The sequence below is a fragment of the Maniola jurtina genome, chromosome 21 (genome assembly GCF_905333055.1).
Source record: "Maniola jurtina chromosome 21, ilManJurt1.1, whole genome shotgun sequence".
NCBI classification, from domain to species: domain Eukaryota; kingdom Metazoa; phylum Arthropoda; class Insecta; order Lepidoptera; family Nymphalidae; genus Maniola; species Maniola jurtina.
This window is the reverse complement of record NC_060049.1, coordinates 11,396,276-11,415,027: the sequence shown is the minus strand read 5'-3', so window position 1 is coordinate 11,415,027 and position 18,752 is coordinate 11,396,276. Positions and strand designations below refer to the sequence as shown.

General features: G+C 37.4%; 1 protein-coding gene across 8 annotated transcripts in view; it reads right to left on the bottom strand.

Moving 5' to 3' along the window:
• The window catches only part of LOC123876298 (protein Fe65 homolog), a 78,736-nt gene that overhangs the window by 35,233 nt on the left and 24,751 nt on the right, over positions 1-18,752 (bottom strand). For 5 of the 8 annotated variants that reach the window (XR_006798308.1, XR_006798309.1, XR_006798310.1 and 2 more), the window contains exon 3: positions 837-972. Coding sequence is in view for 1 of the 8 variants with exons in the window: in XM_045922515.1 (XP_045778471.1) it covers positions 837-972 (136 nt within the window). In the remaining 7 variants the exon portion in view is untranslated. Of the gene's footprint in view, positions 1-836; positions 973-5,458; positions 5,581-14,848; positions 14,931-14,961; positions 15,144-18,752 lie in introns of those variants that run through there. The other 3 variants (XR_006798312.1, XR_006798313.1, XR_006798314.1) reach the window with 3 other exon arrangements.

Below are 18,752 nucleotides of genomic sequence, written 5' to 3'. Positions count from 1 at the left end.
TGTGATAGAATCAGTCAGACATCTTTTCATTTCGTATATTCATATTATTTAAGTTAAATACCAAAAGAAGTAGGTACCCATTCACAGAGAAGCTCTGAATACAACATTAAGTTAAGCAACCATTGACTTTGAAAAAAAGGTCAAAGTCTTTCAAACGTTTTGCTGGAGCCTAGAGCTATTTGTAAAAAATATCGCGAACAGAAATAGTGATTTGCAAAGTTGGTGCCAAAACGAGCACGCTTGGAACAGTTTTCTAGGTCATCCATTACTCATATACTGAGATGGCTGCTATACAGAATTGTTTGGAGGCTTACGTATAAAGATAATAACCAATTTTGTTACAAGTTTTATTAAGTAGGTATCACTTAGAAAGGAGTCTCGTCCCAGCAACGTTGACGTTTCAACAATACAGCAATGTATTTTTATTCGGTCTGAAGGAGTATAATATTGTAAGAGATCTCACGTCTTCATTCTCGCTTGTCTTGGTCCAGTAGGTATATGATCATCCTATCCTCACATGTTCAAGTGTATCGTCCCAGCAACGTTGACGTTTCGACAAAAAGTTTCCGTTTTTCCCGCTATAAGAAAACTAGAAAAGAGCTGATAACTTTCAAACGGCTGAACCGATTTTCTTCGATTATAGCTAAGAACACTCTCGATCAAGCCACCTTTTTAACAAAAAAACTGAATTAAAATCGGTTCATTCGTTTAGGAGCTACGATGCCACAGACAGATACGCAGATACACACGTCAAACTTATAACACCATTCTTTTTGGGTCGCACAGGTCGCTATAGATGTATACAGAAGGAAAAGAGATGTAAGGACATAACTGACCTCCTATTGTCGAGGTAGTCGTAGTCTAGCGGCATTTTGTCGTCGTGCATGTCGTAGAGGTCGCTGTAGATCGCGGACTCGAGGCGCGCCGGGTCCAAATGGTAGTTTGGGTTCTCGTATGAGAGCAGACCATTCTCTGTGGACAAGAAATTACTTGCGTTAAACAAATAAAAGTTTATTTAGCTCATAGAATTCACAAGAAGAAAGACTCGCGCACCGAGGGTTTTCCGTACTCGGGTAATTTTTTCGACATTTTGCGCGATAAATTAAAAACTACTATACTTACATAAAAATAAATAAAAATCTGTTTTAGAATGTACAGGTAAAGCCCTTTCATATGATACCCCACTTGTTATAGAACTATCTTACTTTGAAAGTTAAAAATACAAATATTTTGTTCATGAACACATTATAATTTTTTTTTATGATGTAAGCACAATTTTCGGATTTTTTTCCTTTTGTGAAGCTACCTACCGACCTACCTGCCAAAAGTTCATGATTCTAGGTCAACGGGAAGTACCCTAAAGTTTTCTTGACAGACACGATAGACGGACAGGTAGACAACAAAAGTGACCCTATAAGGGTTTCGTTTCTCCTTTTGAGGTACGGAACCCTAAAATTATTTTAATATTACTCAATGAAACAGCAATGTATCAACCAAGTACCAACCAATGTCACATGAGCTCGGTGGCTGAGGTTGAACACTGAGTTTTTTTTTTTTTATTCACTATAGGTAAGCGCTTGACCACAATCACACCTGATGGAAAGTGATGATGTGGTCTAAGATGGGACGCGTAAGAAGTTAGCGACTCATGACTCATCCCGCTCGTGTACACAGGCCAAATCGCGAAAAGCTTATCATCTAAGGGATGATTTATGCTAGTACGGCACGGTCTAGCACAAGTCATCCCTTAATTAGCTGAATGTACACGTCTACACCAGTAATGTATGACTTGGTGATATAACTTGGCTACATGTTTGCACATTGGACGCTCGTAGGTCTTCGGCGTCGGATTACGGGATGCCGGCCAAGTGCCAGCGCGTCGTCTACCATCGCGACGTAGGTATACGGGGTGGGGACACCCCGCACACCCGCACAGTCCCCGCGCTGACCCGGTGCGGGATACCGCTTGTGACATGCCCCGATTGCCATCTCGACCTGTCGCTTACTATATATCGACTCGTAGTCAGAAATCATTTGCTAGATCCGTTGTTAGAAATTTATTACTAGCACCAGCAAGCCTGTTCCGTATCTTAGCTAATTTAACAACCCCGGCCAAGTGCGGTTCAGGCTACTCTCTTTTTAGGGTTCCGTCCATAATTATTTTGGGTCGCAATAAACCGTGAAAGAAACATCTAAAAAATTTGGTTTGTCTTGGTCGCAACTCGCAGCTTACAAACAATTTTATAAATCGTTTTTCAGCATTTGTTGTTTAAATACGTATAATAGTAGGTACATAATATACTATAAAATTTCATATTCCTAACTAGATTTTGAGATGGCTCCGTCACAAAAATGGTTTAAAACTGACAACTCTAAGAGCCTCCCATTTCATTCGGATGGACGGACGGACGAACAGACAGGCAGTCAGACATTGAATCATCAAATGCATAATCCTACTACTGGTTCGGAATGCCTTTCCTACCGAGAAGAACCAGCAAGAAACTCGGCACTCGAAATTGGTGAAAACCGTATGAAAATCCATACACCAAGTTGTTTCAAAGATTAGTGCGTATATGTATACAGACAAACTTGATCTTCTTCTTTTTGTACTTTATCCCACGCTACGAGTATGTAGAGTCGGCACATGTCTTTTTCTTTCACTCACTTGTGTCATACGTCAACGCATTTTCCACCCCTATTGCACACATATCCTCTTTCACGCAATGCATCCACCTTTTCTGTGGTCTTCCTCTCCTCTTCTTTCCTTCCACATTCTTCTAGTGACATAATTTTCTTCCCTCCGCATTATACGCCCATTACATACGGACAAACTTGATATATGCCTTTATTTTATTAACCCCCGACCCAAAAAGAGGGATGTTATAAGTTTGACGCATGTATCTGTGTATCTGTGTAACTGTCTGTGGCATCGTAGCTCCTAAACGAATGAACCGATTTTAATTTAGTTTTTTTTGTTTCAAAGGTGGCTTGATCGAGTGTTCTAAGCTATAATCGAAGAAAATCGGTTCAGCCGTTTGAAAGTTATCAGCTCTTCTCTAGTTTTCTTATAGAGGTTTTTTGTGTCGAAGGTTTTTTTTTGAGTTATAATAATATACTTAATTATTGTTGTGATGTAAATAGATTGGTAGTTAGTATTCGTGCAAAAACGTAATTAAAAGACCAACGCACGCTACTCGCTAACCATATTAGCGTCAGGGGCCAAGCTCGCAAGGAATGCAATAAATATCCCTGAATGCATTGCATGAGCTTGAACTTCACCAGGACATAACTCATAGAGTATGACTCATTACAGATATTGGTAGCTGCAATAGCTCAACAGTTAACGGCTGAAAAGGTCGGCGGCGGTTCAAACCCCACCCGTTGCACTATTGTCGCACCTACTCCTAGTACAAGGTTTACGCTTGAAAGGGAGAAATTAGGACGGGGGAAGATATACGATGTACACTTCACTACGTTTTTAGGGTTTCGTATTTGAAGGGTGCCAAGACAACGGGACCTTGTTCCTACTAAGCCTCCGCTGTCCGTTCGTTCGTCCGTCTGTCTGTCTGTCTGTACCTCATGAACTGCAATAGGTAGAGAGATGAAATTTTCACAGAATGTGTATTTCGATGGCCACTATACCAACAAATAATAAAAAAAACTAAATTAGAATCGGTTCATTCGTTTAAGCGCTACGAAGCCACAGACAGATACAAAGATACACGTCAAACTTACAACACCCCTCTTTTTGGTTGGGTAGGGGTTAAAAATCAAAATATCCGCCATGAATAAAAATTACATAATCTTGTACGATGGAACGAAACCCATTGTGTGCGTGTCCGACTCGCATGTAGAAGACAGAGATGCGTTACCAGGTAGGATAAGTGGGATTATCAACTTATCATTCTGATCTAATGTATCATGTGATAGCCTAGTGTTGATATTGGGGGTCAGGGATTCCATTCCCGACAGGCACCTTCAACTTTTTGGCGTGCTTTACCGGTAAAGGAAAACATCGTTAGGAAACCTGCAAGCATGAGAATTGTCAATAACATCTCAAATGAAAGTGAAGTCTTCCAAACTTGGCTAACGTGGCGGACAGTGGCCTACACCTTTCTCCTTCCGAGAGGAGACCCGTGTTCAGTAGTGGGCCGGCGACGGGTAGTCTACAGAAGTAAGAAATGTAAATAAGACGGGTCGGGTAGGTAGCTATCGATCGGCCGACCTTCGTCGACCGGGTCGCTGTGCACGTGCGTCTCCACAGACGGCGTGCTTTGTATGTAATTAAGTACAGTAGGTAATAGAGACCCGTGCTCAGTAGTTGGCCGGCGACGGGTAGTCTATAGAAGTAAGAAGTGTATAAGACTAATGATGCACTTCATAGTCACAAGTGTAAATTAAAAATTTATAACACCCCCCTACAAGTGAAGGTTACAGTAACTAGAAAAGAGCTGATAACTTTCAAACGGCTGAACCGATTTTCTTGGATTATAGCTAAAAACACTCTCGATCAAGCCACCTTTCAAACAAAAAAAAAAACTAACAAGTAAAATCGGTTCATTAGTTTAGGAGCTACGATGCCACAGACAGATACACAGATACACACGTCAAACTTATAACATCCCTCTTTTTGGGTCGGGGGTTACAAAACATAGGAAAGTAGGAAACTTTTGCCCGCGACTTCATTCGCGTGGATATAGGTCTTTAAAAATCCCGTGGGAACTCTTTGATTTTCCGGGATAAAAATGTGTTAATCCGTGATATAATCTACCTCCATTCTAAATTTCAGCTAAATCCGTTCAGTAGTTTTTGCGTGAAAGAGAAACAAACATACTACACACATGCACACACACAAACTTTCGCTTGCATAATATTAGTGTGAAGTGTGATTCCGGTAGTGATCCGTTACTCCATCAATTATGGCATTTGGACTAGGCCATACACACTACCGGCTCTATTCACCTACTAACAATTAATAAATTAACATACCTAATATAACAACATTAAAAACCGGTCAAGCCAGACTCGCGCAACGAGGGTTCCGTACTCGGGTATTATTACAACATTTTGCATGATAATCAAAAACTATTAAGCATAAAAATGAATAAAAATCTGTTTAAGAATGTACAGGTAAATCCCTTTCATATAATACCCCACTTGGTATAGTTGACTTACTGTGAAAATTGAAACACATTTTAATTTTTTTTAAATGATGTAACCACAAATTCGCGGTTTTCAGATTTATTCCTGTACTTGTGCTATAAGACCTACCTACCTGCCAAATTACATGATTCTAAATCAACGGAAAGTATCCTATATCCTATCCTAGGTTTTCTTGACAGACACGACAGACGGACAGACAGACAAACAGCAAAGTGATCAGTATAAGGGCTCCGTTTTTCCTTTTGAGGTACGGAACCCAAATTAACACAACATTGATTAACATTAATATACTCACTTCCTCGTTTATGTAATCCCATGTTGGTGCGGCACTAACACATGCTGTGGACACTTTCACGGCACATCACTATGCTAAGTGTCACTGTGGAAGGCTGGAGACACACTGGTGGCGTACGAATTTTAATATTGCCTGCGTAAGGACTATTGGGTAAGTACAGCGAACGACAAAGCACAGAAGGCACATTTCTAACAATATTGTCATTCAATAAATTAACAAGTGTTAATTAAAAATTTGTAACACCCCCGACAAGTGAAGGTTACAGTAACTGGAAAAGAGCCGATAACTTTCAAACGGCTGAACCGATTTTCTTGGATTCTTGGATTATAGGCAAGAACACTCTCGATCAAGCCACCTTTCAAACAAAAAAGAAACTGAATTAAAATCGGTTTATTAGTTTAGGAGCTACGATGCCACACACAGATACTCAGCTACACACGTCAAACTTATAACACCCCCCGTTTTGGGTCAGGGGTTAAAAATTTAAATCACTACACACGTGCGGTAGATTATGCAATATGCATGCACCGCCTACGTAGGTAAAAATTTCGTTACGTTACAATGGAGTGTATGGAATATTTCTATGCTTTGTCGTTCTCGGCGTAAGTATGGTAAAATATAACGTGAATGGAATATTTTTCTGGGAATCAAATTAGTGAGAATAATTTACTGTCAATTTGTATGAGAAAGTTAACTATATGTAGGTATACTATGTATTGATTAATTAATTGCAATTGCATTGCGCAACTACTCCCCTTTTCCGTTTTTCCCTTTCAAAGTGCCAACGGAATCGTAGAAAAACACCGTAACATCTTAGTTTCACATCGTTAAGAGGGCTCTCTCCGTCACTCGTTTCATACAATCGTAGTTCCAATTTCATTTGAATATTAAGCAACCAAAATCCATGAAATTTTGCAGACATATTCTAGAAACTAATATCTATGTCTGTGGTTTTCCAGATTTCTGTTAAAATATTCGGTTTCAAAGTTACGCGGTCTTAAAAATTTTCATACAAATCTTTGAGCCCCTGTAATTTTAAAACTACATATTTTTAGAAAAATCTAAAACACCACAGACACAGATATTAGTTTCTAGAATATGTCTGCAAAATTTCATGGACTTTGGTTGCTTAATATTCAAATGAAATTGGAACTACGATTGTATGAAACGAGTGGAAACGAGTGACGGAGAGAGCCCTGTTAAGATAGTCATTATCAAGGTGCGAAGTATTACGATTGCAATTATGTGGGAACTAAATACTTTTGTTTTCTTATCATACTGGATAATTTGTTCTTTCCTATTGCGTACTCTGAATAGGAAATGTCTAATTATTTGAAATTTAATTATTATCCTTACATTCTTAAGTTAGGTACTGTATATTACGTGCAAAATTTATATTTATTTGTTCTAATTTGTAGTTTTTTTTAGAGTTCCGTACCTTAAAAGGAAAAACGAACCCTTATAGGATCACTTCGTCTGTCTGTCTAATAAAATAAGGGTCCCATTGGCACCCTACCTGTCCTAAAATTCTTTCATAAAATCTATCGCCCAGAAAAGTCTGTAAAAAAATAAATTACCAAATTGTAGATTTAAGCTCTCCATAAAAGTGATTTCTAGAAAAAGCTAGTTCCGAGATTAGAGTGTAGGTAACTTTCCATCAAATAAAAAACCGGCCAAGTGCGAGTCAGACTCGCGCACCGAGGGTTCTGTACTCAGTTATTTTTCCAACATTTTGCACGATGAATCAAAAACTGTTATGCATAAAAATAAATAAAACTCTGTTTTAGAATGTACAGGTAAAGCCCTTTCATATATTAATACCTACACCACTTGGTATACTTATCTTTGAATATTGAAACACATTTGTTTTGTGATGTAACCATAAATGCACGGTTTTCAGATTTTTCCTTGACAGACAGATAACAAAGTGACCCGATAAGTGTTCCGTTTTTCCTTTTGAAGTACGGAACCCTAAAAATATCATCAAGAAGCCACTGATCATTGTAAAGCAATGATCAAGAGCGACTTGTGATCGAAAGTGATGCGTCATTTGAATACCTCAATGACTGTGATGACTAAGTATGATAACTTACTCATCAGGATCATATTATAAGTTAAAAAAATAAAATAAAAAAAACCGACTTCAATAACCACAAACACTAAAAAACCGGCCACAACAAAGTGATCCTACGACTACAAGGATTCCGTTTTTCCTTTTGAGATACGGGATACGGATAAGCGAATGCGTAGTAAAAAAGTTACAGACAGACACGCTTTCGTATTTGCAATAATTTAGTATATGAATACAAATATGCCTACGCGTATCTGAACTGAGCTTTACATTTGAGATGGTCTGTGAATTTTTAAGAGCAATTAGCACCGTGCGAACGAGACATATAAAGCAAATAAAGTGTATATAATGTTGTATTTGTCCACTAATGAGATCTCGCTTTCATTGCGAACTGCGCAGAATTCGAAAGCGAATGACTGTCGAATTTAAACTATAAAATATTATTAAATTATGATGTTAGGCTACGTTTTGCCTGCGCAATTAAAACTGCGCAGACAAGACCGAGATCTGCGCAGTCCAATCAAATAGCAGATTGTGGAACTGCGCTGCATACGCACACGCACGCACACCCACATAACTGCGCAAACTGGCAGATTTTGTGGACAAAATTTCATGGACTTTGGTCGCTTAATATTCAAATTAAATTGGAACTACGATTGTATGGAGTAAGTGACGGAGAGAGCCCTGTTAAGAGTGCTCTCCATGTCGCAATAGGTGAACATGCTATTGCAACGAACATTTACGGGCGGAACATACTCATGAGCGAGATGCGTGATGTGTGATCAACGTTCACGTTCAATGTTGGGTATTACCTATTAATATTAGGTTAGGTACAAACTAAAGACTTTTGAACTTATTACTAAGAAAGTTTATCTACAAGTGTAAATTAAAAATTTATAACACCCCCGACGATCCAAAGTATCTGAGTTTTCCAAAACATCATTTTCAAATAAATAATAATGTATTTAGGCAACGTCCACCTTGACAGCTTGACATTTGTCTATTGACATAATATTATGAACCTAACGGTAATCTAACCTTCTTTTCTACAAGAAAACTAGAAAAGAGCTGATAACTCTTAAACGGCTGAACCAACTTTAGATTATAGCTAAGAACACTCTCGATCAAGCCACCTTTCAAACAAAAAAAACTAAATTAAAATCGGTTCATTCGTTTAGGCGCTACGATGCCACAGACAGATACACAGATACACAGATACACACGTCAAACTTATAACACCCCTCTTTTTGGGTCGGGGGTTAAAAACCAATAGTTTTGCAATTTCATAGTTTCTTACACAGGTTATTTACGCACGAAGTGTTAGCTTACAATAATTATTATAGAGATGTTTCAAGAGTTATAATTTTCAAAATAAATATAATGTAACTATACTTACTACTTGTTTTAATGCATAGATAATGTAGATAGAAATCGATATGTGGCTTAGTTTTAAATCTAGATTTACAAATAATAGAATAATAAGCGTAATAGGTACGTTCGTAGGGAGAAGCGCGAATTAAATTTAACCTTAACGTATATAATATTACAGCTTTAATTGACTTACTTGTGTTCTTTTTTACCAGAATTTGATATACGCTGTACCGACATAAAGTTCTAGCAAAATAAATAATTATGATTATGATCATTTAAATTCCAAAACAGTGTATCATATAACTACTTTTTGCTTATAACAGGTTTTGGCTCAATGTTTTTGCTGTTCACTTAATTATTATGATTTACAAAAAACATACAAAAACTTAAAGATGTTCCACGTTATTAATCTTAGGTACAAAGATTTTTGGTATCACAAAAATAAATTAAAATGTGTTTCAATTAAACAGTATTTTTTTTTATGCATAATAGTTTTGGATGTATCCTGCAAAATGTTGAAAGAAATCTCGTACTCGGGATTTCTTTCCCTCGGTGCGCGAGTCTGACTCGCACTTGGCTGGGTTTTTAGGGTTCCGTACCTCAAAAAAAAACGGAAACCTTATAGGATCACTTTGTTGTCTATTTGTCTGTCTGTCCGTCCGTCCGTCCGTCGTGTCTGTCAAGAAAACCTACAGGGTACTTCCCGTTGACCTAGAATCATGAAATTTGGCAGGCAGGTAGGTCTTATAGCACAAATAAAGGAATAAATCTGAAAACCATGAATTTGTGGTTATTAAAAAAAATTAAAATGTGTTTAAATTTGCAAAGTAAGATAACTATTCCAAGTGGGGTATCATATGGGGTATCATATGGGGTATAAAAGAGATTTTTATTTATATTTTTATGCATAATAGTTTTGGATGTTTCGTGCAAAATGTCGAATAAAACCCCGAGTACGGAACCCTCGGTGCGCGAGTCTGACTCACACTCGGCTGGGTTTTTCAAATTTAATTATATAGGAATGCACGGTAGGTACCTATTCCTACTTAATTTCACAAGAACAATAATAATTAGGTTACGTGATATAACGATGTATTCGATTATTCGACTAGAATCATACTAGAATCAATAGTAGGTTATATCGACCGGCGACATGGTCGATCAGGCACTATAATTACCTAGGTAGTTTAATATTACCTAGGTACTTATTGTTTGTAAACTGAAATGTTACGAATGTTTTCTCAGTCATTGCACAATACCTCCTGAAGCTGTGATAGCGTAGTGGTTCCGTCTAATAATCGAAGGTCGGGGGTTCGATCCCGGGCAAGCATCTCTAACTCTTCGGAGTTATGTGCGTTTTTAGGGTTCCGTAGCCAAATGGCAAAAAACTGAACCCTTATGACATTCATCATCGTCATTTCTGTCTATCTATCTGTCCGTCCGTATGTCACAGCCACTTTTTTCCGAATTTATAATAACTATACTGTAATTAATTTCACTTCCTTTAACGGTGAAGGAAAACTTTGTGAGGAAACCTGCACACCTTCGAGTTCTACATATAATGTTCTCAAAGGTGTGTGAAGTCTGCCAATCCGCAATTGACCAGCGAGGTAGACTATGGTCAGACCCCTTCACATTCTGAGAGGAGACCTATTCTCTGTAGTGAACTGGCGGTGGGTTGACCGTGATGACAACAAACTCGGACTCAGACGCGTACGAAGAATGGAATTTTCTCCTCCACTTTTAATATGGGTACCTTCAAAACAAGAGTGAATAGGCATCTTCTAGGCAAGCGCGCTCCATCTTAGGCTGCATCATCACTTGGTAGCAGGTCTGGTTGCAGCCAAGCACTAGTCTATAAATTTAAAAAAAAAACTAGTTTATTACGACGTCATACGATTCGCAGGAACCCGCTGGATTGTACTCCTTTCGATGGTCAGAATTGTTAGATTTGTAAAATGATAATTACGTAAACTTAAAACTAAAGCTACGAGGGTTCCAAACGCGCACAGGTCTGAGAAGAGAGAAAACGAAGTCAAAATGTGAGATAGAGGATTGCACTTTGAAATGAACGTTTAGTTTTAGACATTTAAAAGGCTTAATCCAGGGATCGAGAGCAAAACCCAGCCTGAAGTGACCTACAAAGCTAAGCCTAGATAGATTCGTTTTTGTAGGTATTATGCCAGTAATACCTATTGTATGCTTTGTTGGGCCAGAGCTGCTTTTTAGGGTTCCGTCCACGAAGGGTGCCAACAGGACCCTCTTACTAAGCCGCCGCAGTCCGTCCATCCGTCCGTCTGTCTGTCAGCAAGCTATATGTCATGGACCAAGTATATGTTTGAAATTTTTGGAGAATGTGTATTTCTATTCTATGACAACAACATCTTCAATATGGCCACCATGAAAATATAAACAAATCAAAGGTGGTGAACGATGGCGATGATACGTAACCCTTCGTGTGTGAGTCTGACTTTATTAACATTTATGTCTATCTATACTAATATTATAAAGAGGAAACCTTTGTATTTTTGTATGTTTGTATTGAATAGGCTCAAAACTACTGGACCGATTTCAAAATTTCTTTTACCATTACTTAGAGGGATTCTTCCGAATCCGTATAGGCTATATTTTATCCCGGAAAATAGAAAAAATAAATGTCCACCCGTGCGAAGCCGGGGCGGGTCGCTAGTCGTTTATAAATTAACACCTAAATACTATTAAGTACCAGGTGTTTCAACATAAAAAGATGTAGAAATACGACTTTCTAAGAATTATTGTAACCAGAAGTTAAGGTCACATCCACTTTTAAAATATCAATGTATTCAATGTTGTCTTTTTTGTGAATAAATTAATTTAAGTAGTAAGTTGACCTTAGACCTGTCTAGCCGGATAGTGTCAGCCATTTTTAACCCCCGACCCAAAAAGAGGGGTGTTATAAGTTTGACGTGTGTATCTGTCCGTGGCATTGTAGCTCCTAAACTAATGAACCGATTTTAATTTAGTTTTTTTTGTTTGAAAGGTGGCTTGATCGAGAGTGTTCTTAGCTATAATTCAAGAAAATCGGTTCAGTCGTTTGAAAGTTATCAGCTCTTTTTTTAGTTACTGTATGTAACCTTCACTTGTCGTGGGTGTTATAAATTTTTAATTTACACTTGTAAACAATACTTTTTAAGGAAAACATCATAGGTATCGTAAGGAAACCAGCATGCCTGAGAGTTTTTCAATGTTCTCCAAAAGGTGTATGAATCCGCACTTGACCAGCGTGTTGGATTATGGCCATTCTGAGAGCAGACCCGTGCTCAGTAGTGAGCTGGCGACGTGTTAGAATGATGATGATGATGAAGACTTTAGTCACGAGTAAAAGTCAGTCTTTCAAAATCTTTTACGTAGATACAGTATTGAGCTAAAATGGAGTATACGATCTGTTTAATAGCTCAATACTGTACCGATATGTATACCATAAATTCTATGGCTATTATGGGAGTCAATGACCCCAGTACGTTCCATATTACGCTACGTTTAGTTAAATGTAGGCATTCTCGTATGCCCCAGATTTTGCTTTGAGCCGCCAACCATATACCATCGCTGATCTGTATGTTACGAGGCAAATAGGCATGTTTTGTATTATGTTACTAGCTGGCCCACCCTTGTTTAACTCTTGTGGAATTTTTGAAAATTGTTAATAGTACAGTCATTTGGTGCTCAAAAAGGGGGTTACCTGTACGCCCCAAACAATCTAATCGACTAATTAATTAGTGCAGTTCAAACATAACGCACGCTACGTTCACGGGTCGCGGGTTCGGGTCTGGATAACACGAACACCCCGTTTGCACCCTATTACACACCCTGCTATATTGCACCCTATTATTTTACACCCTGCTATATAAAGTAATCCATCATTTGCGTTTTTTGATGCCTTTTTAGGGTTCCGTAAACCGTACCCAGAGGGTTCCAACGGGTTTCTATTACTAAGCCTCCGCTGTCCGTCCGTCCGTACGTCTGTCCATCCGTCTGTCAGCGGGCTGTAACTCATGAACCGTAATACTTAGATAGAGAGTTGAAATTCATAGAGTGTGTATTTCTATTACCGCTATAACAACAAATAACAAGTGTAAATTAAAAATTTATAACACCCCCCACAAGTGAAGGTTACAGTAACTAGAAAAGAGCTAATAATTTTCAAACGGCTGAACCGATTTTCTTGGATTATAGCTAAGAACACTCTCGATCAAGCCACCGTTCAAACAAAAAAAAAAACTAAATTAAAATCGGTTCATTAGTTTAGGAGCTACAATGCCACAGACAGATACACAGATACACACGTCAAACTTATAACACCCCTCTTTTTGGGTCGGGCGTTAAAAATAAATAAAAATTACGCAGTGTTATATCTTGTACGATGGTACGGAACCCTTCGTGTGCGAGTTCGGTTCGCACTTGACCGAATTTTGGGTCACTAATGGGGTGGAAACTTGAAATGGTTGCGTGATGAATTGAAAATTCTGATTTTATTAATAAGGTACAGCATGGCTTCAATTTTGTTACATAACCCCAAACAAAAACATAGAAATCTAAATTGAAATTAGGGCGAATTTCCTATCAAAAAGATTTGCAGAATGAAAGTACTTGTGGTGTTTCATAATTTTGATGAGTCAATGAATAGGTCTAATAAAATTATGTGATTTTAACCGACTTCAAAAAAGGAGGTTATCAATTCGACGTATGTTTTTTTTTACCCGACTGCGGCAAAGCCAAATAGGAAGGGTTATGATTTTAGCAGTCTATGTTATGTATGTATGTGGGTATGTATGTTTGTATCCAGATTCTGTGTTCCACCGTAGCGCCTAAACTTGCCGCCCGCCACATGTACTACACCTACTAATATAATACTAGTCACTTACTGGGACGGTCCCAATTTCTATGTTATAATATGTAAACTTGTTTTATACCGAAATAAATATTTTTGTATTTTGTATTTGTATTGTAACTACTGGGCCGATTTTGATGAATGAGGTGTCAATTGATTCGTTGTAAAGGTCCGGGTAACATAGGCTATATTTTATACGAAAAGAATTGACCTAACGGATGTACATCAAAGAAGTGGAGGTCTTCAAAATTTTTACTCTTATATTTCAGCGTTTATTAAGACGATCGCAGTCGGGTTTTATTCTTTCACTCACTTTTGTCATACGTCAACACATTTTCCACTCCTTTTACACACATTATCCTCTTTCACGCAATCCGTCCACCTTTTTTTTGGTCTTCCTATCCTCTTTTTTCCTTCCACACACCTCTATCAATTATATTGTTAGTAAAGTAAGTAGTTAGATAGATATTTGAATATTAATGTCGAATAGTAATTTATTATTAGCATAAATTTGCATAAAGCAAGAATTCGTTGCAGACATTAATAACGAAGGATGTTTAAAACAATATTGCAACAAATTAACACAAGTAGGTAATCGTAACATCGTAACATATTATCGATTCTTCATTTACAAATCTACCTACCTATCGATTAGGCAACCAAATAAAAAAAATCAGCTAAGTGCGAGTTGGACTCGAACACGAAGAGTTCCGTGCCATTATACAAGAAACAATACTTTAATTCTTTTAAATTTTCGTGCCGACCGTTTTGAAATTTTTATTATTTGTTGTTATAGCTGCAATAGAAATACACATTCTGTGGAAATTTCAACTCTCTACCTATTCTCTACCCGCTGACAATAAAATTGACGGACAGACAAACGGACAGCGGAGGCTTAGCAATAGGGCTTCGGCTACGGAACCTTAAAAAGCAACTATCTACCTGAAATATTTTGATGTGTAAGGTACCTAATTAATCGAAAAAAAAATATTCTAAAAGTACCAATTCCATTTCATAAAGCACCGCTCTTAAATAATATAATTTGTAACAAAGTTAATGAATAGGTAGCCTCTTCTAAAACCTTTTAAATGTTGACCTAGACACAAATAATATCCAATCACGCTAGAACTGACACAATAAACATTTAAACACGAAAATTAAAACTGATTAACAATAGCATTGCAATAAAAAAACCTTCGTACGCCGTAGGTGTTTTAAATCCGCACAGAAAAAAAAAACACTATAAGGTAATCCACTTGAAAAGTGTCCAATTAAAAAAAATAAACGTCACTTAGGTATAATTATAGGGCACACTTTTAAAATTTTAATTCACTAAAATATTATGCCTCGTTCGAACGGTAGTGCATACACGCGCGGCCGTCAGCAGACTGGCTGAAAGAGGGCATGAAGGAGGGACTGCGCACCCTCCCTCGCTGCTAGGGCTACCACACTTACTTTAAAATAGAATGCTGCATGAATAGTATTGGAATTTGCAGTATTCAGATACAAGTTATCCCTTGACTGCAATCTCACCTGATGGTAAGTGGTTAAGATGGAAGCGGACTAACCTGCAGATGGCAGTTTTTATTAAACCTCTTTGGTTTCTACACGGCTTAGTACCGGAACGCTATTAAACGCGAATCGCTTGGCGGTACGGCTTTGTCAGTAGGGTGCTAACTAGCCACGGCCGAAACGTCCAACAGACAAATATTTAGGACATTTATACGTTTTAATTTTATTAAGATTCCGTACCCGAAGAGTGCCAACAGGATTATTGCTAAGCCTCCGCTATCCGTTCGTTCGTCCATCCGTCCGTCCGTCTGGCTGTGAGCGGAAGAGAATTGAAATTTTCACATAATATGCTTTCCCATTGCCACTATAACAACAAGTAATAAAAATTTCAAAATGGCCGCCACGAAAATTATATAAAAAAATAAAATAAAAAGTGTTATTTCTTCATATCTTCTACGATTGTACGGAACTCTTCGTGTGCGAGCCTGACTCCCACTAGACCGATTTTTATAAACCACTTCCTTTGTCCAGATACATACATACGTAGCACGTACATACATAATATTACATACATTAATAAATCCAGGGTTGGCATAGATTTAGACAAATATTTAAAACAAGTGTTTTAAACATAATTAAGACACATATTTAATAAATAGGTTTACGCAGTTTTAACCATGTTTTTGAGCATGTTTCAAACAGTATGTTTTGTTCTTTTTAGAAATAATAAACAAGTTTTTGTACAACGCTACAAAACTCACAGACAGCAATAATTTAATTGCCAACCCTAGTAACAGACCACGCTATACAGCGTTCCACAGCTGATTATACCTACATATAACACTTTTTGGTTCTTTTACACCCGTCTCACTGCTGGCCATTATTGTTGGAACGAAATCGATTTCTTTGTAACTGTGATTTGGACAAAAATCATTTTATTTTTAAGCGCTTCGACATATCACTGTCCCTAACTTATAGGTACTTACAAACCACATAATCAAAATTGTACAAGTGTAAGTAAATAAAAAACTTATAATACCCCCGTTACATTACAGTAACTAGAAAAGAGCTGATAACTTTCAAACGGCTGAACCGATTTTCTTGGATTATAGCTAGGAACACTCTCGATCAAGCCTCCTTTCAAACAAAAAAAAACTAAATTAAAATCGGTTCATTAGTTTAGGAGCTACGATGCCACAGACAGATACTCAGATACACACGTCAAACTTGTAACACCCCTCTTTTTGGGTCGGGGGTTAAAAATAAAAATTTTGGTCTTTCGCTCAAATGACCATCGTTATCAGAGTGCTAGAATAGTAAAGTCTTCGCACAAAAGTAATTAGAAATGTTTTCAATAGCCGCTCTACACTATGGATATAATATTATACTTATCCCTGTTTTTTTTTTCAGATGATTCTGTGCTAAGTATGTAACATGTTCGTAATCTAATATGCAAATCTGCTGAGTAAGAATAAAAATCAATACAACTTATGTTTTTATTCATTTGTCTGCCTTTAGCATAATTTTTAGGGTTCCGTACCAGATGGTTGACAACGGGGCCCTATTACTTACTGTCCGTCCGTCAGCGCTCGTCTGTCTGTCAGCGGGCTGTATCTCATGAACCGTAATGGGTAGAGTTCGAATTTTCACAAAATGTGTATTTCTATAAATTGCCGTTATAACAATAAACAGGTACCTAATAAAAATTCAAAAAGGCCACCATGAAGGTTAAAAAGTGTTATTTCTTGTACGGAACCCTTTTTGAGCGCGTCCAACTCGCACTTGACTGCTTTTTTTTAAGTCACAATCAGATCATGTTCATTCCCACAGTGATTGTATATTGTGTCGACTTTTACTTTCGCAAAAACAACTGACCTTGTTATATAAAAATATAGTCCCTGTTTAATTAATTTATGTACTTAATTAATTTTTGTACACATTTTATTTATTTATTTATTACTAGCTAATAACCGCGACTTCGTCCGCGGTATATATAGAATTCAAAAGATACAATCTCGCTGACGACACATAGACGGACGGACGACAGTAAGGACGGCTGAGTAAAAGATTATCGTTGGCATTCTTCGGGTACGGAACCCTAAAAAGCTTTTAAGGTTCCGAAAAGACTTTTTTAATAAAGACAGTTAATTCCTTCCTACAGTCGCATTTTTCACTGTATTCATTTTGTATAGTTTAGTTCATTAAGCTTCGAAATTAATTAACGCATAATTAAACACCACAGTACAAGCTGTGGTAACATTTGAACGAGAAAACTTTATAATTATTTTCATTCCTACGCCCGCTAACAAGTGGAATACGGTTCACTGGCCTTTTGACAGCCTGTATTTGGCGCTTCTATTACATACTACCATTGATATAACCTTGACAAAGACACACAGATTATTATTAAAACACAGCTAAGTTGATAGGACAAATTGTTTGTCGATTCATTCCTTGAATCGCACGGGATATCAAAAAACCTAAATCCACGCGGGTGAAGTCGCGGGCATCAACTAGTAATGATATATTTAAGCCCAATCCAAAGCAATTAACTCAACGTTTTCTCTTTCTCTCAATGAACTTTCTTCTCTTTTTCCTCAATAAACAAGAGTGAGGAACACTCAATATTAGGCTATGGGGACGTGAAATCATAGAAAAATAGTGAATCCTTGTAGGCGTCAAATGTACTAAGATTTGACGCCTGGCAGTGATGTCGAAGGCTCGACGTTTTGTTAGTCTCTGACGTGAACTGTGCTGAGTGGAGTGATCTGGTACTAGTATCAATAATTTATTTCGCTCACTCGTATAGGTATGTAAAAGTTTTCTTTTGCTATTTTATCGTTTGACAATTTTTTTGCTTTGCACGATAAATCTAAAAGATATCTTGAGTTTAATATAATATCAATGCCCGCTACAGACTATAAACTATTTTGATTTTATCGCAGACGTTTATAGCGTATGCAATGACCTACACGCAGTTCGACGGATATCAGATTTAAATTAACTGGCGTGACGCCTGAATTTCATGAAGATATTTTGTGCATTTTACTCGACTTATATGTAACCAAGCATAGATATAGCTACTTACTTTGACTTATGAAATTACTATATAGAGACAAGTGTAAATTAAAAATTTATAACATCCCCGACAAGTGAAGGTTACAGTTAACTAGAAAAGAGCTGATAACTTTCAAACGGCTGAACCGATTTTCTTGGATTATAATTACTAAAGACACTCTCGATCAAGCCACCTTTCAAACAAACAAAAAACTAAATTAAAATTGGTTCATTAGTTTAGGAGCTACGATCCCACAGACAGATACACCGATACACAGATATACACGTCCAACTTATAACACCCCTCTTTTTGGGTCGGGGTTTATAAATGGAAGCGGGCTAACTTGAAAGAGGTATAGCAGATTCATTAAACCCATATCCCGTTGGTTTCTACCACGGAATAGGTGGTAAATAAG